The 22,758-nt window shown below is 62.2% G+C and overlaps 1 protein-coding gene across 11 annotated transcripts; it reads right to left on the reverse strand.

The window, feature by feature from the left end:
• Positions 1-1,308: 1,308 nt before the first annotated feature.
• OPLAH (5-oxoprolinase, ATP-hydrolysing) lies at positions 1,309-22,519 on the reverse strand. 11 transcript variants are annotated; one of them, XM_084854710.1, is made up of 26 exons: positions 21,994-22,259; positions 21,101-21,292; positions 20,093-20,201; positions 19,719-19,842; positions 17,767-17,962; positions 15,659-15,824; positions 15,422-15,560; positions 14,954-15,021; positions 14,609-14,862; positions 13,673-13,785; positions 12,182-12,352; positions 11,853-11,990; positions 11,622-11,760; positions 10,599-10,711; positions 10,329-10,480; positions 10,062-10,222; positions 9,058-9,159; positions 8,491-8,665; positions 8,139-8,323; positions 5,622-5,768; positions 5,100-5,234; positions 4,663-4,812; positions 2,974-3,131; positions 2,390-2,550; positions 2,050-2,147; positions 1,309-1,928 (listed from the first exon to the last, which is right to left on the reverse strand). In XM_084854710.1, the coding sequence occupies exons 1-26, from the start codon at positions 22,165-22,167 to the stop codon at positions 1,767-1,769; spliced, it is 3,882 nt and encodes a 1,293-aa protein (XP_084710836.1). In that variant the 5' UTR covers positions 22,168-22,259; the 3' UTR covers positions 1,309-1,766. The 11 variants fall into 11 exon arrangements, with proteins under 11 accessions (XP_084710836.1, XP_084710833.1, XP_084710839.1 ...); XM_084854707.1 differs by having other exon boundaries at positions 5,100-5,768; positions 21,994-22,519; XM_084854713.1 differs by lacking the exon at positions 21,101-21,292.
• Positions 22,520-22,758: the final 239 nt, after the last annotated feature.

Consider the following 22,758-nt stretch of genomic DNA (forward strand, 5'->3'; position numbering starts at 1 on the left):
TGGAACGCCTCACAGCCGCTGCAAATCTCCGAATCTGCAAGGCGGGTGTGCGGGGGGAGGGCCGAGCTGGGCCTGCTGCTTCCAGGTGCCTGGCTGTGGAGGGCGATGGCTGCTGGATGGAACCTGAAGCAGGTGGGGAAATGGACCCTGCATGGAGAAGGGCCATCTGTTGGATACGGAAGAGCAGGGGGAGGGAGCCTGCATTTGGTTGTAGCTGATACAGAGAAGGGGGAGCTGGAGAGTGGCTGTTTACAGCAAACAGCACCTTCAAGAGCACATAGTGCCCAGTTGCGGGGGGGTGGGGGCGTCAGCAGGAATTGATGCACAGCTCCTGTCTGCATTGGGAGTGTGTTCTGGACTGAAGCTGTGCTGCTCCTTTTGCTTCAAGTAACAATGGCCAGTTTGAGCCCACTGCCTCCAAGTTCCGCTCTCTTGAATAAGGGTAACGGTGCCCATCATCCTGTGGCGTGTACTGAAATCTGAGCATGAGATGAGCCAGGAGGTGCCAGCCGCAGCTCCAGCTGAGGGCCTCCAACGCAGAGCTCTTCAGCCTTCGAGCCTCCTTTCCTTGGTTGCATGCACACACCCAGCCTGTGCAAGCAGGCAGGCCGTGCTGGCGGGGCTGGCCAGCTTTCTGCCTGAGTTTTTCCACAGGGAGCCCTTCAGGTGTTCCATCTGCCACCTCCAGCTGAACCTCCAGCCCATCAGTCTGGCGCCGCCTGGCTTTTAGTTCTGACTGAGGCCCAGAAGCAGCCTACAAAAGCCGTCCCTGGGTCATGCCGAAGTTCAGGGGGCGCACAGATGGGCAGGGACGTTATGCAGGGGTGGTAACCGGCACCTGTATTAACCCCCACCCACCCACCCGCAACGCTCTAACGCAGGCAGGCACAGCCACTTGCATTCCAGCCAGAGAAGAGTCCCAGGGGTGGCGTTCCTGGAGGGGCTGGATCCCGAGGGTGGCGGTGCTCCGCTCGGCATGTCCACTGCGGGAAGGCAGGAGTCAGGGCGGGAGTCAGGGCGGGGGCCGGGCCGCGTGTGCGGTGCTGAGGCGGCCCACACCGTGCTGGCCTAGCCGGAGTCCCTGCGCAGCAGAGGGCCCGGACCAAGCCGCTGGGGGGCCGTGGAGGGGACTGGTCCTGCTGAGGCCTGAGGCCAGCCCCCTGCCCCGCCCTGCTCGCCCCGCCCCCAGAGAGTCCGTGGGAGTTGACCTTACGGCAGCCATCAGTGCACTGTGTGGGAGGGGGGCTTGGGGGCCTCCCCCAAGCTGCCTGCCCAGAGGAAAGTGGCATCATTGGCTACAAGCAGGCTCAGAACTGCAGGTTCAAGCTTTATTCACCCCAAGACAATAGAAGCGAAGACACAAATCAGCCCAGCCGAGCTTGGACCCCCGCCCCCGTCTTCTCAGGAAGGAGTGTGTGCCTCGTGTGGGGGCAAGAGGCTCCAGAGGGAGCGAGGGGCCTGACCTCTCCCCCGCCCCGAGGCCTTCCGCGGCAGGGGGCAGTTCGATTAGTCTAGCGGGGGGGGGGGGGTCTGGGCCTGGCCAAGCAGCAGAGCTGGCCAGGCCCAGGGGAGGCGCTTCCCAGGCACTGCTGCCCCCATGTGGTAAGGCGTGGGGGTGCCTGTCCTGCTCTTCCTTCCCAGAAGCTGCCTGGTCACCCCCCCCATTCCTCTCAAGGGAGGGTGGGAGACCACTCGCCCCCACGCTGGCCACGTCACGCACACATCTGGCCCTCCCAGGGGCTGGGTGGCCGGGCTCTGGGGCTCCCTCAGGCTGTCTCCTGGGCCCGGCGGTAGTCATGGAGGCTTCCTCGTGCTGTGAAGCGCTGGCCTGCAGGAGGGCCCAGCGGCCCTTTGGGAGAGCCCGTGGGTGCAGCTGCAGTGGGTGGTCCAAAGCCGCCCCCCCCAGGGGTCTGCAGGCGGAAGATGTCCTGCAGGGAAGGAGAGAGGAGGGGATATTTTGGAGAGAAGGGGCTGCCGCTGGCTGGGGGGTGTGCGGGGAGCCCCCCGGTCGAAGGGCCTCCGATACAGAGAGGGGGTCTCCGTCCTTACCCCAGGCCGCACTTGCACAGACGTCTTCCCGCCCAGGTTGATCGTCCGGCCATCCCGTCGGATGAGCAAGTTCAGCCCCGGAGCACCAGCCCCACCGCCTGCCGGGGAGGAAGGGTCCGGGGGAGAATCAGGGTGGCGCACAGGGGGAGAAGTTGGGGCACTGGGGGAGAGGCTAACTGAGGGATGGGGGGGTGGATGGACCAAGTGAGCACTTCCGAGTACCCTCAAACCCCTGCCCCCCACCCACCCCAGGGGATGCGCCTGAGACTGGTCAACGCTGCACCCCCACACACCCCTTGGCCCTGGGGAAGGTGCCAGCAGGGGTCTGGAGCCCCCTCACCTTGCAGCCCGTATGGGCGGAACGCCCGTCGCTCGCTCAGCACCGACAGCACCATCTCCTCCCGGAACTGCAGCTCCCGGAGGACCCCGTCCCCGCCTTGGAACTGCCCGGCGCCCCCGGTGCCCAGGGCCAGCTGGAAGCATCGCAGGACCACCGGGTACCTTGTCAGAGGGAGGGCGGACGCATCATGAGCAGGCACAGAGGCGCCTGCCCCCTCCCCACAGTGGAAACTCTAAGCGCAGAACTGGGGACTGGCCCGAGGCCCCCCCCCCATGCTGGCAACAGCGGGATGAGAGGGCGGGTGCACACAAGGCGAGGGTGTCCAACAGCCCACGCCCCACAAAGCCTTCCTCGCACAGGCTCCACGGCAGGGGAGTGCCCCCCCCAAAAAAGGCGCATACCAGGCTCAGCCCCACCCAAGGAGCCAAACGTTGGGCCCAAGCCCAGGCCAGGCCTCCCCTCGGCCGGCTCGCTTGGCTACCAGCTGTACGGAAAGGGATGCAGCCCCCACCCCCACGGCACAGCCAGCGCCCCACCCCCACTCCACTGCCTCCCCCAGGAGCCCCTCCCATGGCGGTACCCACCGCTTCTCCAAGATCTCGGGGTCCGTGATGCGGGTGTTGGTCATGTGGCTGTGCACCCCGCTGCGGCCAGGCCAGGAGGGCCCTGCCCCAGCGCCGCCAGCCACCGTCTCGTAGTAGCCGATGCGCGCGTTGCCAAAGGTGACGTTGTTCATGCAGCCCTGGGGGAGGCAGGAAGACGGGAGGAAGGGGAAAGATGGGAGGAAGGGGGAGGAAGGGGGAAGGCTGCCCCTCGGCCTGCAGGGCCTTCCTCTGCAGAGGGAGGCGCCTGCTCCAGTCCGTGGCAGCATCTCCGGGGGCTGGGAAGGAATCCTGCCCAGACCCCTGGAGAGCCAGCCAAGGGAGGCATGGCCAGGCCAGGTGGTCCCGGGGCTGGGGGCCAGGCAGCTCCCTTTGTCCTGCTTCCACAGAGCCCTGCCCATCAGCCTGTCCCACAGAAGACTCACAGGAGCGAGCTAAAGGACAGGCGGAGCCCCGGACGCCTGAGCACAGGCCAGGGAGAAGGCAGCCAACTGCTCCAGGCCACGGGGCTGGGGAAAGACCGTTGCGAGGCCGTGTGGTGGAGACCGCCGTGCGCCATGCCCGCATTTGCAGCCTAAACGCTTTCCTGCACATACAGGGGACTTTCCCGTCAGGGCCAAAGTCGGCGCTGAAACAGGCAGCCACCCGCTGCGGCACGGCAGGGCCACGGCAGCCACCCAGGCACCTGCCCAGTGAAGAGTGCCGGGTGCCGCCAGCCAGCTGTGGAAGGGTTGGGGGAGTGCATGTCCCCAGCCAGAGCAGGGTCATAGCAGCATGCTCTTCCCACCCCTGCCCCGATTTGTCAGTTGGGCTCAGGGGTGGGGATCCTCAGGCCCCGGGGCCAAATCCAGCCCTCCGGGGTTCCCTAGACGGCCACACCCCCTCCGCCAGGCACCCATTGGGCAGCTCCCCAGCCTCTGAGAGGCCCCCCTGAGGCTCAGCCACCGGCAGGAGGAGGCACCCGCTGGAGCGTGCCGGCCAGTTGGGCTCCTCTGAAACAGGACTCAGCCCCCAGGCTGAACAAGGCCTCCCACTCCTGGTCTAAGCCCGCCTCCATGCGCTTGCCCTCCCATGGGAAAAAGCAGCCGGAGGCAGCTCCCGGGTCCCCAGGGGCAGGGGGACGCTGGCACATCCCACAGAAGCATTCACCAGCCCAGACACCACCAGCTGGGAGGGCCTTCAAAGGGGGCTGGACACAGGCGTGGAGGCGGGAGAGATGAATCGTGGCTGCTCATCCTGAGGGTTCCGCGTACCCCCAGCACCAGAGGCAGCGTGTCCACGCACACCAGTTGCTGGGTGGCCCGGTGGGGGCTGCGCGCTCGTGTCCTGCTTGTGGGCTTCCCACTGGGGCAGCTGGTCAGCTACTGTGTAGCAGAATGCTGGGTGGATCCAGCCCCAGGGCCCTGCCTATGTTCCCCCTGAAAGGGGCCGGAAGGCCTCCTGGGCCCACGGGAGATGGGCCACGCCATTTCCTGCAAGCAGCCTTTTGAGAAGCACCTGCCGCCTTCTCGCTCCGGGCCTGCTGTCGGAAGCTGCGCATCATTGGGGCCAGTACAGTGTTTGCGAACGACAACCCAGGGGCCAGTCCGGGGTGGGGGTGAGGCGCCAGCATACTTTTCCCCTTGCCAGCACCCCCGCCTGGCTCAACCTCTCCCGCCCCCCCGCACTCACCTGAGATGCTGCGCAGGCCCGGAATGCACGGAGGATGACGTCCACCACCCTCTGCGAGGTCAGCACATTGCCCCCCACCACCGCAGCATCCCGGGAGGGGTCCAGGATGGAGCCCTGGGGGATGATGACCCTCACGGGGGCCAGGCAGCCCTGCAGGGAAAGAGCCAGAGCCACTCCGAGCGCCAGACCCCAGCTGCCCCTGGCCCTGCCTCCGAAGGAGCGTGGGTGCTTGGGAGCAAGGGCCAGTCCTCCCCCCACCCACCCGGGAGAAGTCATCGGGAGCACAGGCCCGGCCCTGCAGACAGGACGCCTCCCTGCCTGATGCTGCGCTTTGTCCCCACTGGGAGGCGGCAGCAGCAGCCCCATCTCCTCTGTCACCTCAGTGGGCTGAGAGGGGCGGAAACCATGCTGCTGGCCCAGAGCCCCGCTCCGCTTGCCTGGTTGAGCGGGATGTCCTGGCCCACCATGGAGCGCAAGCAGTAGATCAGGGCCGAGAGGGTGATGGCACGAGGCGCGTTGCAGTTCCCGTACACCTCATGGCCAGACCCAGTGAAGTCAAACACGGCGCTGCCCTGCGGGTGAAGAAGAGGCCCAGCATCCGGACGCGGAAGGCGGAGGTGCTCTCGCCCCTGCCTGCAGAGAGGCGGCATCGCTCTGGCCATTTGGGGCTTGGCCCCTTTTCTCGTTCTCCCAACGTGGGGCCCGCCTCCTCCACCCCGGCTGCCCACGGAGCCACTGCTGTCCACCACAACCGCAGCGATGCTTCCTCGGCCAGCCGCTGCTGGCTCAGAACCATCAGGCGACGCAGGGGCGGGCCTGGCCCCGATGCGCAGCACTCGCGCATGCTGATGCTGTGCCGCACCTGCCGCTGGGCGGTGCGCTCTCCCAGCTTGGAGAGTTCCTTCAGGAGTGCCCCACAATCCCTTTTTGTTTAGCCCCCTCCACGATGTGGTGCTCACCTCCCGCGGGTCAATGGTCACTCTGAGGCGAATGGGGGAGCCGTCATCCATGAAGTCCTCTGCCTCCGCCAGCAGGGGGCGTCCCGGCTCTCCCTGGCCTGTGGCAAAGTCCCTCAGCATCTCTTGCACCGCCACCTCCGCATTGGCCTGGGGGCAGGGGGAGAAGAGCAGTGAAACGGGGGAGGGGCGGCTTCGTCTCCGGAGCTTTGTGGGCAGTCCCCCGCCGACACCCCCCCAGTGGTCCAGGCACAGACTACTTGCTGTGGCCACAAATGGAGGGGTGGACAGACTCCAGAGCGAGCTCCTGCCTTGTGAAACAGGCCTCCAATTTCAAGAAGCTGCACTGCATTTTTCTGGGGAAGAGAAGAGGAGGAGCTCACTAACATGACACGGAGGTTAACTAGCTTATCCTCTTCACTATTGGAGGGAATTATTCGAAGACTAGATGACTCTCAACTAAAAGTGGGCCTACAACATTTTCAGATGCCCCGAGACACAGGATGGCTCAGATTGGGGGCTTTCAAAGGAGGGGCTCGCACACCTTTGCAACGGGAGATCAGCTTCGAAACGAGCACACCCGTCAGGGGATTAACAGCCCTTGCCCTGAAAGTGAGGCGCCAGCCAGAGGTGTGTCATCCCCCCCGACCTCCCGCACACACATTCTGCCCTTCGGAAGCTGCGAACCATGGGGAGATGGCTCCTGTGAAGCATCCAACTAGCTTGGAGTTGGCTGTGTGGCCAGACAGTCACCTGGATCTGAGTAGAACTAGTTAACTCTCCAAAACAAGCTTTGAGTTATTTAGGACACACTTGGAAGCCTCCGAACATGGAGGCTTCAGAGTATCCAATGCAGAGCTAGACAGGTGCTTTGCCCGTCCAGCGGAGGCTTCGAAGAGGGGGCGGGAAGGCAGCTGCAGGTGGCTGAGTAGCTTGCTCCCTCCCCCCCCACCCACTGACACTCCCCTGTAATCCCCCTACGAGGCGTTTGGGAGCGCGCAGAGGAAGCCAGGGCGGTTCTCTCCATGCCGGCTGCGTGCAGGAGGGACCCAGGAATCCAAACCATCCAACGTCCCCCAGATGTGGCCTAGGGACCAGGGGGCCACTCCCTCCATCACTGCCAGATATCAGGGTTTAAACTCCATGAAACGGAAGTGGTTTTAGAGTTATATTAGGGCGACAGGTCACAACACTCAGTGCGCAGTTACTGCGAACCCTTCATGGAACAAAGTTTCATATTATCAGCTAATGTCAGGCAACAGTTAGCAGTTACATTACTTTGCCATCTTCAGGAAGGTCAAAACAGATAAAGAAGAAGAGCGCTAGAAAGCATTTGCTTCAATAGAATGTGTTTTCACTGTATGTAACTATAAAATACTCAAAACACCATTAAAAAAAACTAACATTGACACTTCCATTCTCTGTCCCAGGCAGATGATTTTGGCAACTGGATAAACTCCTCAAAGAGCACCAGGGTCACGTACAGAACATTACAACAAAAGGAAGTTAAATTACAAGCTGGGAGGATCATCCTTAGGAAAGTGTCAGAACTGGGTGACTTTGCGGCTTTTCGATGAGGCATTCGTTGCGAGCAGGATGCACTTGGGGCTACCAAGGAGAGGGGATGCAACCGGCCCTTCCCAGCCCCAAGGTTCAGCTCATGCTGGGGATTAGTTTTGGATCTGGACACGCTCGGCCCAAGTGCCTCCCACTCCAGGCATGGAGACCAGCCCCCACACTCCCACCTCCATCTCCGGTGTGGCACTGTGGAGGGTAGGAACAGCAGCTTGTTAGGGAGAAACAGTTATGGTTTCAAGCACTGATTAGGAACATCACAAGTTGCATATTACATTTAAACTTTCCGACAGTCCTTATAAAATTCAAGGTCAACAGAAAAGTTTGTGAAGTGGGAACTAATGTAATGATTACAGCCAGAATCCAGGCAGGGCCGGGGACAGCTGCGTGCTGAATGCCCATGGGCCAAGAGCCAGTGAGGGATGCTCCATAGGAAGGCACAGCTCATGACGAAGCTTACACATTCGGAGATGTGTCGGATCATGCTTTAATGTTATCTGGAGAGTTAGAAACCGTCTATGAAACATGACATCTTGTTTGACAATCCGGCATCCTTTTAACACTTAGCCAGGTGCCCTCTAGATGTGCTGGACTACAACACCCATCACTCCCAGCCAGCAAGGCCATGCTGCCCGTGGGAAAGATGGGACCAGTTGCCCAGCATATTGGGAGGGTGCTGGGGGGCAGGGCTGCATTATTTTTCAGTCACGTGATCTCTGACTGACTAAGGAAAGAAACGGGGCTCCAGGTCTGAAGAGCCACAGACCCACCCTCCCTGGATTGTGTCTGCCCCGTGGGCACAGCCGCAAGGCCCCACCGCCCATGGGCTGGCGCAACACTGGACGTGGCTCCGCAGAAAACAAGGGCTGCCCCACGAGTCCCTTATTCCGTTTCTGAGGGCTGCTCAGAAGCAGTGCCATGCACTGGGAGAGCCCCACGCCTCACCTGGATGTGTGCCATGTACGCTTGCACCACTTCCAAGCCGTACTGACCAATCAGCTCATTCACCAAATGGATCCCCTTCTGATTGGCGGCCACCTGCGCGCGCAGATCAGAGAGGTTGTCATGGAGGTTGCGTGTGCCGCTGCTGCCGGGAAGGTGGCCTGGAGCCATCAGGGCTGCAGTCACTGCTGCAAGAGAGGGAAGGAAGGGCTGGCAGGGCCTCCACTGTGCCATGGGGTAGGCAAGGCCCCAGAATGCGGGGCCAGGTGTGCAGAAGACCCCCGCACCAGGCAACTGCCAGCTGGGCCCCCACACACCCCTCCCTCCCGCGCCAGGCGTGCCAGCAACGACGCACCCTCCTCTTGGAAGACGCCATCCTGCACCAGCTTGAAGGACACGAAGACAGCCCCCTCTTCCTGGAGAGAGCGGGAGTGGGGAGGCATGGAGCCAGGGGTGACCCCCCCGATGTCAGCATGGTGCCCCCGGCTGGCCACAAAGAACACTGGCTCTGCCTCTCCCGGCCAGAAGACCTGAAACGGAGCAGATCCGCTGAGCAAAGGCAGGGCCCCGCCAGGGGCAGGTGGGCGCAAGCTGGCCCTGCGGAGCCACCAGGAGAGCCCCCAGGGCCTGGCCAACATGGTGGCCAGAGAGAGCAAGGGGCACAAGTCACATGCCAGCCATCAACTGTGAACCATTTTGCAGGAGCCTCAGGAAAGGGGTGGGAGGGGGACACAGCTGGGTGCGGCGGGTGCCGTCAGCCTCCAGAGCACAGGAGCTGGCCTGGGCTCCGCCGCAGGCACAAAGACCCCGCCCCACTTTGCTCACGCACAGGAGCTTCTGAGGTGCCCACAGAGGGGTCCCAGAGGGGCCAGAATCCTGGCAGTCAGGAGCCCCCCCCCCCCGAACCTGACACTCAACGCACCGGGGTGACGACAGTCAGGTCAGGCAGGTGGCTGCCTCCTGCACATGGGTGGTTGCTCAGGATCACATCCCCCTCACGGAGCTCTGCGCCCAGGTTCTGGATCTAGAATGACACCAACAGAAGAATCCCGGGGTGCTGGGTGCGTGGAGACCAAGGGGGAGGGGCAGGAGCAGCAGCACCCAGAGCCCAGGAGCTCCCTGCCATGGCTGCCAAGCCACACAGTCTGGACCATGGTGCCAGAAGCGAAGTCCGTCCCCCCATGGTCCCCTGGCCCCTGTCAAGCCAAGCCCTATTCCCACCCAGTGCTAGACAACTAGGTCGGTCGGTCGGTCATTCATTCATTCATTCATTTATTATGTTACTTATTTAAAATATTTCTTGGCTGCCTTTCAGGGCAGGAGCCCTCCCCAGGCAGCTTACAATAGTAAAATTCACTTAATAAAAATTGATGCCGTAATAAGAGAAGCAGACATTCTAGAAACAACCCGTCAGACCGGGAGGGGCTCAGGGCAGTCTAGGAGAGCCCAGGAACAAACCCAGCCCATCATCCACAGACCCCTGCCAAAGAAAGCAGTAGTGGGGACCAAAGCCCAAAGCAGGTAGGAGCCAGAATTCTTAGGGACCAGTCCGAAAGCCATACAAAAAACAGGGTGCCCCAGGTTAGCACAGGGGTGCTGAACCTCTCTCAGCCCAAGGGCTGCACTGCATTTCAGAGAAGCTCTTGGGGGCCACATCCCTGTAGTGGGCGGGGCCAGAGGCAAAGGAGGCGGACCCGAGACCAACCATACCAGCATATTATGGTGTGAAGCTCTCCCTGCCAGTAGCTGAGCAAGGACCCCTTCCTTGGGGGAGGGGCCGTCTGGGCTTGGCCTGGGGCCTGAGGTGCCCCTGGGTGAGATGCAAAACTGTGGGAGCCAGAACCCCCAAGTCCCTCCTGACCTGGACAAATGTCTGGAGGGAGCCCAGAGCCATGGCGAGGGTGGCGGATCAGTTAGCTGGCCTACCTGGAACCGCACCGTCTCCTGCATGGCGCCCAGATGGACAGGGATGTGGGGCGCGTTGGAGACCAGCCCCCCATCAGGGCCAAAGAGGGCGCAGGAAAAGTCCAGCCTCTCCTTAATGTTGGTAGAGATGGCTGTGCGCTGCAGGATGCGTCCCATCTGCTCTGTTGGAGGACGGAGGGGCTCCGTCAGAACCGCTGGCAGGCAGAGGCAGAGCCCCCCCCGCCTGCCCGCCCCCCGCCACTGCGGCACAGCCAGCTCCATGCTCACCTGCAATGCTCATGAAGCGATGAGAAAAGATGGAGAGCTGGATGGGGTCGAGCTGGGGGCCGATGGGGTGCTCTGCCGCAGAGCCCACCGCGATGCAGATGTCCCCGAGATGCGTCACAGAGGCGGTGCAGCCTGGCTCCACGAGGATGGTGCTGGGGGCACATAAGGCGCAGCATGGCTCCCTCCACCTGCCCCCTGCATGGGACCAGGCCCCCCATGCTGACTCTCTGCCAGTGAGGGCTCGGGGAGCATGCCTGGTGCCTCCCTTACCTGTTCTTATCAAGGATGATGCTGGGGCCAGGGATGGAATGGCCCCAGGAGAGGTCCTCCAGCAAGTAGACATTGGTGTCCAGGTAGCCGCCCTCAAAGTAACAGCGGGTCACCTGCGGGTGGCGAGGGGCATAAACAGGGCTGGGGGCTGCATGGTCTGCCCGGGAGCCCCCTCGTGCAACGCTGGATAAATCCCAGCTACCAGGGCAGCTGGGCTCGGAAACATTCAAGACGAAAGGAAGCAGCCTTACAACGAGGCAGGCCCCGGGCCCTCTAGCCCAGTGTTGCTGACACTGACTGGCAACAGTGGCTCTCCAGGCAGGATCCTTTCCTAGCACTACCTGGAGATGCTGGCGGGGATCGAACCTGGCAGCTTCTACGTGCCAAGCAGGGGCTCTGTGGCTGAGCTATGGCTGCTCCGAGAAATTTGACCCTAGGGTTCAACGTAGATTTTCCGGAGCCACCAGAAGTACGGACACTTTCAGAGATGCTTATCACAGCCCCCGCAGGGGGCTCGGGGCAGCACCAAGAACTACAGGCCAGCAGCATAGAATAGCTCCAGGAGACCCCTTGCGGAAGGTGGCAGCATTTCCACACTGGGAATGAGGATGGGCCAAGATGCTCCGGTGCCTGTGCGTTATGAACACAAGAGGAGCCCTGAAGGCGGATCAGACCCAAGGCCCCCCCGCTAGTCCAGCAGCCTGTTCCACAGGGCCCCACCAGGGAGCCCCGAGCAGGATGCCAGCACCACAGTGCCCTCCCCTCTCCTGCACGCGTTCCCAGCCGTGGCATCCTGCGCGGGCCTCCCATTTTAACATGGCTGGTATCCAACCTAGGTGGAAGAGAGTGGGCAAGACAGAGATGGCAAACAACATGAAGGAAGGAGGAAGTGGGGTCCTGTAAGGGGAGGAGGGGCTGCCCCCCCTCCAGATGGAGGCTGCATGCTCTGGGGCACCCTATCCAATGGAGAAACTAGGGCAGGCGGTCTGGGAGAAACAGGGGAATGAGGGGGGAGGTTCTCACCATTTCAAGGCGGGGGGGCCTTTCAGCGGCGGGAACTGGTTCTCCTTGGCCCAGCCCAAAACTGGCCGTGCCCCTCACCCTCACATCATCCACCAGGATGGCCCGGTTGGGGATGGTGAAACCAAACTCCTGCCGGTACCTGATGGGCGGGAGCAGAATCAACATCGAGGCGCAAGGCAAAGGGGGCTGGGGACATTCTCAAGCCCTGGTGCCCAGCTGGAGCTCACTGACCTGGCGGTGAAGGCGGCGCCAAAGTCCCCACTGCGGCAGGACTCAGGGCGGGCTGGGTAGCCCTTGGCGGAGCACATCAGGGCGCAGTCTGTCCGCTCGTAACGCAGGTGCAGGAAGGCCTCAGTGGTGATCTGGCCTCTGTTGGGAAGGGGCCGGGGAGGGGAGCCGCCTGGGTCTCTCCTGCCCAGCCCATCGCCCCAGACCGCTGGGCCAAAGGAAGGCCGCCCTCCCTCTGAGCACCCAGGCCTCTTCCCTCAACACCCAGGGTGCCCAGTTGGGTCTCTCCCAGCCTGGGCCTGCTGCCCCCCACTTCTGCCCCACGGCCCAACCTGACAAAGCTCTCTGCCTCCAGAGTCTGCACGCACTCCTGCCCCAGAGCTGCCACACGCTTGTCCAGCTGAGCATAGGCCTCCGGCCCGTAGACCAGGGCACAGGGCTCCTGGGCCTCGTGCACCACGTCCGCCAGCGCCAGCCCATAGGCAGAGAGGATGCTGCTGTGCCTGGTGGGAGGAGGAGGAGGAGAGAGGAAAGGTGAACTCCAGCCCTTGCCTGCAAGGCCCCGCAGGGCCCCTTGGGGGAAAGGGGACCTCTGGGGGTTCTGGCCCTGAAGTCACAGCCACAGCTCACATCCACAGCCTTCCCCCCAAAAAAGCAACACAGCCTCCCTCTCGTTCTCCCTGCAAGGGATGCCTCCAAGAACGTGAAGGGACGGAAAAGTTGGCCCCTGCCTGGGAAAGAACATTGGCCAAAGAAACGCCAAGGCATGCACTTCCACCCCACATTGAGCCCTGGAGGGCAGGGACAGCTGCAGAACCACGCAGAGGGGACGCTAGCCAGAATGTCTGTCCATCGTCCGGGAAGCATGGTTTGCTGTCCAAGGCAAATTCCTTCTCAGTCCCTGGGCGCGCACACGTGCCTTCAACCATGACACACAATTCCATGCCCAGCAGACTCCGCCAGGGAGCTGCAGCTTAAATCTGGGGATGTGTGCTAGAGGGAAATCACTTTTGGCATAATTCTGCAGGCTTCTCCAATCTGCCCTCATTCTCCGTCTTCCCTCCCTGCCAAACTCAAACAGGCCCTGCACGACAAGACAGGTTTCGACCCTCGTGCAGGGAATAGCGGGGGCGGGGAGGCATAGCTCAGTGGCCAGCACACGGAAGGCCCCCGGCTCCACCCCGGCAGCACCTCTGGCAGGGCTCAGGGGAACTTGCACCGGGGCGGCTATCTTAGCTCACAGAAGCGCTAGGAGAATGGGGGTGCCCTGAGGCCCAGCAACAACCGCTGGAGAGGTGGCATCTCCTCAGAGTCATTCTCAAACGGAGCATTTGACTTGGTGCAAGAATGCCGCCCATTCTAGCCTTGATCGGTATGCGGAAGGATGGGGCGCCCCCCGTAACTCCAGCAATCCCACGGACAGGCTGGAGCTCCCTGGCCCAGCGCTGGCTCCGCATCTCGCCCTTGCCCCGGCGCCCTGGCGCCCAAAGGGCCCTGCCTGAACTGAGAGGGGGAGAGCCGGAGCCCCGCCCCTGCTGCAACGAGAAGACCACCAGCCAGGGCCCTGCGCCAGGGCCCTGCACCAGGCCTCTGCACTAGGCACCAGGCCCAGGGGGACGGAGGGGGCCCCTCCCACCCCTGCTCTCGTCACCCAGCACCCAGGGCCAGCCAGGGAGCAGCAGCCACTGCTGCTGCCGCCACCCCTCCACGGGGGACGTGGCGCTTCTGCAGACCTGCGCCCCAGGGGCTGCTGCACTCACACAGCCCCTGCCTGAGGGCTGGCCGGGCACCAGCCTCGCCTCCCCCCGCCCCCAAGCACGTACTTGTGAATGAAGACCGTGCCCATGCCCAAGGCCCGGGCAATGGCGCAAGCGTGCTGCCCCCCAGCTCCACCGAAGGAGGCCAGGACGTGGCGTGACGTGTCATGGCCCCGGGCCTGCCGAGACAGGGAAGGAGGCAGTTGGGGCGGGGCCTGGCGGCAGCCCCGCAGCCCCCCAGCGCTCGCCGCCCCAAGCCTGGGCAGGGCCAGCACTCACAACGAGGCTGCGCCAAGCTCAGGGACATTGGAGGCAGGACGGGGGCCGCCAGGCTGGCCTCTCCGCCGCCAGGGCCCCAGCGGCAGGAAATCCCTTGGCTTCGGTCAGAACCCAGGGTCTTGCTGGGCTCTGGTGCTGCGGCTCCTCTGTCACTTCCAGCGACTCCCCTCATCGGTGCTGCTGCCGGCACAGCCAGCCGATCCTACTCTCTGCAGGCCGAGCAGCCACTAGGGCACCCTGCACTGCCAGGGGCCATTCCCAGCCCCGGCCTCAGCCCGCTGCTTGATCCCGCCCTGGCCACACATCTGCCCACTCTGCCGGGGACATTTTGGGTCCTGCTCGATGGACCCCACCTGAGGCCGAACCCTCATTTGCCCACCAGAGTGAGAGGCTGAACCTCCACTGGGCCTGGCTGCTGGAGGCCCCTTTCTCCGCTGTTCCTCCGCCTTAGGGGTGCCCCCTCTCCCCCACTGCTCCCCCCCCGTTGCTCCACCCGCTGCCTCTCCTGCTCTGCCATCATTGCAGCGCCTGCAGAGTTTGGCAATGGGCTTTCTGAACGAATCATGTGGAATCACCCAATTTACACTTGGGGGGGCCTGGGGAGGAGGCCCGCTCCGCCATCCGTCCCCTCTTCGGCGCCCCACCTGCCAAGACAAAGTAGGGAATCCCGAGCCAAGGGAAGGGGCCTGCTCAGGAGCAGCAGCGGCTGCCCGCCCCCGGTACCTGTGTCAAGGCCCGGATGGGTCTGCACATAGCTTCGTTGGCCACTTGGATGAAGCCCATGGCCACCTCCTCAATGGTGAGGGGCCCTCGGGCACCCAGGAAGGCACTGATGTTTGCAGCCAGCTCCTGGAACCCCTGCAGCGTGGCCTCGCGTGACAGGGGCAGGTTCTCATTTGGCCCAAAGATGCGAGGGAAGTAACCAGGCAGGAGTCGGCCCAGGCACAGGTTGGCATCCGTCACCGTCAGTGGCCCCCCTGCAAGCAAGTGGAGAATGGAGCGCATCAGCCATGTGCTGCCCCTCGTCAGCCCTTGCTCCAGGTCACCACAGTGCCCAGGCAGCCTCACCCTTCCGGTAGCAAGTGGGGCCCGGATGGGCTCCCGCTGACTCAGGGCCAACAGCAAAGAGCCCAGACCTGGAGTGGGAAAGAGACAGCGGTCAACTCACAACAGTGGCAACACCGACAGCAGGACGGCTCCCTGAGGCAGGAGAGGTGACGCCAAGAGTCATGACCCCCGCCCCCCCGATTCAAGACGGGACAGGAATGGAAAGACCCCCACAGGAGCGAGGGAGGGTGCCCAGGGGCAGGCGCCGAGGAGGAAGCTTTCCACGGAATCAGCTGCGCGTCTCACAGCTTCCCACCAGCCCGGGGAAGGGGCGCCACCCGTCCTATGCATTTGCGGCCGGTGGCTGGCCGGGCCCAGCCCTGACAGCATCTGAAGCAGGAGGGGAACCAATGCCCCCGCAGGGCTGGGCATTCCTCCACACGGAGCGGGTGGTCTCAGAGAGCGAGGAGGAGAGGCACACCAGCCCACCTGAAGAAGAGTCGCGAGCCACCCCCTGCAGCCACCGTGTTGATGTCGAGCTGTGGGGCCTGGATGCTGACGCCGGCTGTCGTGGCCTCGAAGACGTGCTCATACTCCCCGGCATAGCGGCTGACGTCTGTGGAGGTGCCTGAGGGAGGTCGCCAGTGAGGGCCCAGGAAGCCCGCAAGGAGCCCCTCACACCCAGCCCCTCAGAGGGGCCCCTCCAGAGCCACCCGCAGCGCTCACCTCCCATGTCAAAGCCGATGACGGGCCGCCCGTCTGCCCGGCGGTAGGTGGTGACCGCGTAGCCCACGACGCCCCCTGCTGGGCCGGAGAGGATGGCGCGGGAGCCGCTGAAGGCCTCCATGGGGGTGAGGCCGCCGTCGGAGCGCATGAACATGACCGGCACGCCCTGTGGGCACAGGCCACGGGGCAACGTCAGACCAGAGCAAGGGGCACCGGATGGCCCAGGGCACGGTGCCTCTACTGCCCCTCCAAACGGAGATCTCGAGCACACACGCTCGCCGGCACTGGCAGGGCCCCCTTTGCAGTACCCTCTGCTGTGACGGGTGGTGGGCTGCCCATCAGCCATGGGTCAGGCAGGGGCTAAATTCCTGCTTAGCCACGAAGCTCATGGGTCTGTCCCTGTCTTTTGGACTAACTCACCTTGCAGGGCTGTTGCAAGGAAAATATGGGGTGGGGCAGAAAAGTCTAATATTCTCCTCTGAGCTCCCCGGACAAAGGTGGGGGGGTATATAAATCTAGCAAATTAATTACTTTTCATCCTAGGAAAATCCCACTCCCCAGCTCCTTCCCAAATAATTCTGACTGTCTAACAGTCAAAAGACACAACTGTTCTAAGGGTTCCCAATTCCACACTCTTGCTTAAGGACTTCAGGAGATGACCCTTCCGTTTCAGACCAGGTTCCATCCTGTGCAAGAGCCCCAGCAGCCAAGTGCCAGGTGCTGCCCATGCCCCCCCCCCCAACTGGCCAGTGGTCTACCTTCTACTCATCCCCGTAGTAAGGTCTGGAGAGATGGGACCAGACAGCATGGCACCCAGGAGATGGTACCAAGGCCAATGCCATAGGTAGGAATAAGCCAAGACAAGGTGTTAAACAGCAAAATGCTACATTCTCAACAGACCAAGCGTGACGTCCAAAGAGCAAAATGGCTGTGTTTGCATCAGAGAAACAATAGCACCTTGAAGTGGGCTGGTCCTTGAGGAATGTGGACTGCTGAGCCCGTGAAACACCCACTCTCTAGGAAGTGGCTTCTAAGGAGGTGATTCCTGACCCCCTGCAGGGAATGGGCCAAAGGGCTCCCTTGCTGGAGGCTGGAATCCAGCCCGCCACACCCTGCTCTCCAACGGACGTCTTATACTTCTATACCACCCAACAGCCAAAGCTCTCTGGGCTATTTGTAAAAATTAAAATCCTAACATGATAAAACATAAAATAAAACCCTTAGAGTTCAAAAGAAAATACAACAAAATAAAAACCAACACCAGTGACAAACATTTACAAACCAAACCGAAAGACTAAAAAGCCTGGGAATATAAAAGGTCTTCACCTGGCGCCCCAGAGACCATGACAGGGGTACCAGCGAGCCTCTCCACAGAGGGCAACCCACAACCAGGGCCCACCACTGAAAAGGCCCTTTCCAAATGCTCAGTGATGAGGTCTGGCTCCTCCTCCAGCTGCTGGGAGGGATCTATCAAGGCTCAGCCACACATTCCACTGGGTATCCTTTCTGGAGCACCACCAGCTTTCCCAGTTCTTTAACTGGATCTCCCCTGCCCTCACAACAAGCCTGCAAATCTGGCCAGATATTCCTGTTTAACAGACAGGAAATGGAGGAGCAAAGGCAAACGGGGTTGATCCAGCCCAGGGCCGGGCCATGTGAGCCTGGCAGAGGTGGGCCTTGCTGCCAGATCTCCCCAGTCCAGCTCTTTGGCTAGAGAACTGCACTGGCTGAAGCCGTCCATAACGGAGACCCAGGCAAGCAAGTGCTGTTCCCCCCCCTCTACCAAAGAACCTCCATCACCTCCTGGCAGGGGGAGCGGAGACACCCAGATCAAAAGAAGCCCTTCTTCACACAGCGCAGTTAAACTACAGAATTCTCTACTACAAGATGTCATAATAGACACCAATTTGGATGGCTTTAAAATAAGTTTGGACAAATTCATGGAGCATAAGGCTACCCATGGCTACTAGTCACAATGGCTACAGACCACCTCTGCTATCAGAGGCAGCGTGCCCATGCCCTACTCAGCCACTAGGGGAACAGAATGCTGGGTCAGATGGACCTTGGCCTGATCCAGCAGGGCTCTTTTTACGATCTCCTATTCTCACCTGGAGCTGGGAAGCAAAGCCAGCCCGGAAACTATCCAGGTAGCGGCGGATGCAAGGAGTGAGGTAGGCATCAGCACAGGCCGTGTAGCCCCGGGGCACCGCCCGCACCATGGGCATCACCTCGGAGGAGAGCGACACCTGCTGGAAGCCCAGCTCCCGGGCCAGGTCCCCCACCTGCCGCTCGTGGTCTGGCCACCTGCCAGGGACAAAAGCATGTTGGTCACACCGACCCCTCTGTCTTGGAGGCACAGCAGCAGAGGCGCTCAGGGTGGCAAACGAGGGAGCAGGACGCCCCTTGCTATGGACTGGCCTGGAACAGATGCCAGCTGGGGGGCGAAGACCGGAAAAGAGACCAGAACAGTGGCCCAGAATTATGGTTTCCCTCAACACCTTGCACTCACATGGCACATTTTGTTTGCAAAGCGCTTTATGACCTTTATTGGGTTTGCCCCAGGAGAAGCATCCCCATCGGCCCAGTACCCCTCGCCTGCTGGATCCCGTGGTAGGAGTGAAGCCACAGCCACAGTGTCTTCAAACAGGAGGCCATCAGAGGGGGGAGGGGAGCTGCAGCCAGGGGCGGGGGGGGGGGGCGCAGAACATTGCAAAGGGCCCTGGAGAGTGGAACCAACAAGATGTGATTTAAGGGGGGGAGGGAGATTCCGCCTCTGCCAACATGAGTCCTAGAAACTCCACCACCAGACCCTCTCCTCTTTCAGAGCTTGCAACACCTTCTCAACTCTCTCTCTGCATTCAGAAGGACCATAAACATGCTCTGCCTAAAACAGAATCTGCGAAACCACACATCGCGTCCCGCTGCCACACAGGACCTGCGGTGTGCCTTCGTTGTTCTTGGGATCAAGTTGTCCCAGGGCCTGCTCTGAAGGCACATGAGGCAGCCACCTTGCTGAAGCTAAGCAGGTCTGGGTCTGGTCAGTGCTTGGAGGGGAGACCACACGGGAACCGCATGTAGCCACCTTGAGTTCCACAGGGGAAGAAAGGGGGGTATAAGTGCAACAAATAAAAATAAATGAAACTGTGAAACTCAGATCAGAATCAAAGGGACTGCTGGGGGTTTTCCTGAGTGCTGGAGAATCTCTGCCTGAATTGCCTGTGTTAAGTATCAACTGTACACATTTGTCTGGAAAAAACCTTGGCGTTTTAGACTTCTATACAGAGTTCTAGGTGCACCTTATATTACTGAGTTAGGGAGAAGCACCTTAGGCTGCAAACCTGCGCTTGGGAGAAAGTCCCACTAGAATCAGTGGGAGTTAATTCTGAGTAAACACGTATAGAATCAAGCTGTACGCCCGCTACATACCGTGACAGTCGACCAGATGGAAAAAGTGCTACTCCAGGCTTCCCCAACTTGGTCCCTCCAGATGTGTTGGCCTATGACTCCCAGCATACTGGATGCTGGGAGTTGTAGTCCAACACGTCTGGAGGGCGCCAGGCTGGGGGAGGATGTGCTGGTCTTTGTGCTCTCATCTATGGCATTTTATTATTGCCTCCGCCCTTCTCATTTGACACGCTTTATGTGGCAGAGGATGCCCCGACCCTTCACCAGAGACGCCTGAGTGGGCTTTCCAATAAGGGCTTACCTACTCCAAAGCCTGCTTCAGGGCCGCTCCAAGTTGGGTGAACAACTGCCCTGCCTCATTCACGGAATTTTACTGGGTGGGGGTGCGGCATCCAGACGTCACCACCTCCCAGCTGTAACCCTCCCGCGTCTTCCCACAGCCTCTTCTCTTTTTTCCCCATAGCACGGGAAATCCATTACGGAGGGAAAGGCGGAAGAGCTGCACATCATCTCCTGAGCGGCAGTGCTAGGAGCCCTCCGCCCAGAAGCAGCCCGTTATCCATGAGCTCGGGGAAGCCCTCCCAGCCGCCCCCCACAGAGCATGTCAGTCTCGGCCAAGAGAACAGGCAACTCTCCGGTCAGGAACAGGACTCACAGGTGGGAGTGGAGAAGCACCACTGCCAGGCTGCAGATGCCCCGTGCCAGCAGCCCCTCCAGCTCCCCCCGCAGGGCTTCCAGGTCCACAGGTTGCTCCACCACCAGGGATTCCCCTGTCAAGCCTGGGGAGAGGGAGAAACACCCCAGGGGAGTCCACAGCTGAGATCCTGCTGCCACCCTATCTGCCCCCTCCCTGCTGCTTGCGCTGTTCCCACACGGAACGTCATGGCACCGTGCAACCAACACCAGCTGCACTAGCCCTCCTGCTCACTAGCCCGGCCAGATGGGAGAGCCCAGGTGAGACTGAGGTGGCGGCAGCAGCAGCAGCAGCCGCCCTGGCCCACCTTGAGCTGGCTGGGCTGGCGCTCCCACCTGTGATTGGCTGGGCTGACGAAAAGAGCCGGCACCCCTCATGATGCAGGACCAGGCGCTCGTCCACCTCCACCACAGCCTCGTACAAGACCTCTGGCACCGACACTGCCTGGGGGGGGAGGGAGGGGGGACAGTGGTGTGCTGGGTCAGAGGGAGGCCATGGTGCAGCAGCCCCCATCTAAGAGGGAGGGTGATGCTGGGGGGCCTGCTCCTTCACAGGCCAGGACTTCATGGGGACTCGTTCAGAACGATGTGGTGCCTCAGGCAAAGCGGACTCTTGGGCCGTGGCAAAGTCACGGGGCTGAGAGGGGCCACAAGGTGCTGCACTTTTTTTGCCGCAACAGGCAAACACGGCATGAGTGAAGGCGCCTGGGCGGGAGGCCGGCTGCGCTCCCCCCTCGCGACCTACCCGAGGCTGGACCCCACAGGTCCGCCTTGGTCTGGCCCAGCAAGGAGACGCTTCTCACATGCTGGTGTTTCCAGCCCCCCCACCCAAGGGGCTCAGCAGAGGCATTTCCGGGCAATCCAGTTTGTGGAAAATGCTCAACAAGTAGTTGCGGGGGGGGGGGGGAGCAGCAAGCCTCAGGCTGCTGCCCAGGCTGCTGCCACCCCACTGCTCCACTGGCCCAAGAAGTCCTGGCCAAGGGCGGGCAGGCCGAACTCACAGTCCCTCCTCTGGCAGAGACACCATGGAAACAAGGAAGGGAGCGGGGCCCCTCTCACATGCCTCTCCAGCGTGCTGGAGATCTGCAGAGGGCACAGGCAGGCAAGAAGCTCTTCCCTGTGCCCCTGGCCCAGCCAGCTGGAACGCTTCTCTCCAGCCACCAGCCAATCCCGAGAGCGGCAGGGTGCCCGTCCCTCCAGGCTGCCCAGGGAAGGTGGCACCAACTGGCACAGGCTGGGTCATGGGAGGCCAGGCACTCCGCCTTCCGGGGGGGGCGGAACGGAGTTCCCCACCCAGGACACGTGGCTCAGGAGAGCCCCACGCCGAAGGAGGCCGGCACTGACCAAGTCGAATATCTGGGGCCGGGCCTGGTTGCCGATGTGCAGCAGGTCCCGGAAGCCCTTGGTGACGAGCAGGGCGAGGCGCTCCCCACGCCGCTCCAGCAAGGCATTGGTGGCCACCGTGGTGCCCATGCGGATCCACTCAATGCGCGACGTGTCCAGGGGCTGGTCTTTGGGGAAGGGGACACCACACTCCTGGGGGGAACAAAGCATCAGCCGCCTGCTAGACGCCCCCTCAACTCTTGGGCTCAGGCCCCGGAACGCGCACTGCCGGGTGTTGCACTTAAGAATGCTGGACTGGGACTCGGGAGATCTGGGTTCCGGTCCACACTTGGTCATGAAGCTCCCTGGGTGGCTTTGGGCCAGCCACTGACTCGCAGCCTAACCTACCTCACAGGGTCGTTGTGAAGATAAAAGGGAGGATTGCATGCACTGCCTTCAGCTCCTTCAAGGAAACCAATGGCACGGATGGCGGAGTGTTTTGCACTGGCCCTGGAACCCCTTCAGACCCTTTGAAACCACCTGCCTGGCAGCTGAGACAGCTGCCAGCCCCCTTCTCTGTGTGGGGAGGGGGGGCCGACCCAGGCCTGCAAGCAGCTGGGGAGCTCCCTCCCGGGGAAACTGCTTGGGGGCCCAGTTGCAGGGGGCCCCTCCTCTCTGGGGAACGGGAGATCCGGGGCTTAACTTGCCCAAAGTTGCTGGGCTTTGAGGCTTGTCTCGCGGCTGCCTGGCGCTGCCTTAACGGCGGCGGTTTCGCACGGGCGCTCGTTACGCAAGGGCTTCGTTCTCGCTAAGCGGCTTGGAGTGCCATTTTGCGGGGGGAGGCAGGGCAGCCTTCTCGGGCAGGGCAGCCGGGGAGCCCTTGGAAGCCGCGCTGGCCCGCCCGGCCCCCTCACCTCTTCCAAAATGCGGCGGATGCCCTCGGTGGGAGCATCGCTGTAGTTGGCCGGGTCCTCCGAGAGCAGCTTCAGCACCCGCACTCTCCCCCGGGGGCAGCGGGCGAAGACGTCGGTGAAGGTGCCGCCGCGGTCGATGGAGAACTGGAACTTGCCGGGCAGCGGCGCAGCCATGGCCGAGCGGGGGAATAAACGGGCGGCCGGGGCGCCTGGGTTCCCAGGGGAGGAGAGGCGGGGGAGACCGGCTAGGAGGGGCGGGGAGCGAAGCCGCCTGGCCGCTCTCGTCGGGGGGCCCTGCCCAGCCGCAGACCCGGGGCGGCGCAGTGCTCGGGAGACGGGCGGAGTGGAAGAGCCGCAGGCCGAGAAAAGACCCCCCCTGTTCCTCGCGCCCCGCCCGCCCGCCTTTTCGGGAGACTCGCTCGTCAGCGCAGCGGCAACAGCTGCCTGAAGGGGCCGCCCCGACGGAGCGCCCCTCGCCCGGCCTCCGCGCTGGAAGCCCCGCCCGCCGCGGGAGAGGCCGGCTCCGCGCCTCCCACTTGTTGGACGGGTTCAGCCGGAGACGGAATGGGGGCGCTGCGGAGACCAGGGTCAGGCCGCCGCCCCTCGCCCGCAGCGGTCAAGGGAGGAAGGAATGAGTCGTCTTGCTGAACGATTCCGCCCCGCTCCCCCATGGAAGGGGGGGGCTGGTGCGTTCACTTGCGACGTGACAAGTGGGGTTGAACTCGATGGTCTTGTAGGCCCCCTCCAACCCCACGCTCTGCGCGC

This window comes from Heloderma suspectum, chromosome 4 (genome assembly GCF_057233095.1).
Source record: "Heloderma suspectum isolate Gila_16-S chromosome 4, 16-S_ref, whole genome shotgun sequence".
Classification (NCBI taxonomy): Eukaryota; Metazoa; Chordata; class Lepidosauria; order Squamata; family Helodermatidae; genus Heloderma; species Heloderma suspectum.

Bases quoted from the DNA above. Each gene is read 5' to 3' on its own strand.
- OPLAH (XM_084854707.1), bottom strand. From the start codon at position 22,167: ATGGCTGCGCCGCTGCCCGGCAAGTTCCAGTTCTCCATCGACCGCGGC. The intron at 17,963-19,718 runs GTGAGTCCTGTT...TGTCCCTGGCAG, and splicing joins GTGCTTCTCCACTCCCACCT to GTGGCCAGACCACGAGCGGC. The intron at 14,863-14,953 runs GTGAGGCTGCCT...ACTTGCTTGCAG, and splicing joins CCCCACTTGCTACCGGAAGG to GGGGGCCACTGACGGTGACG.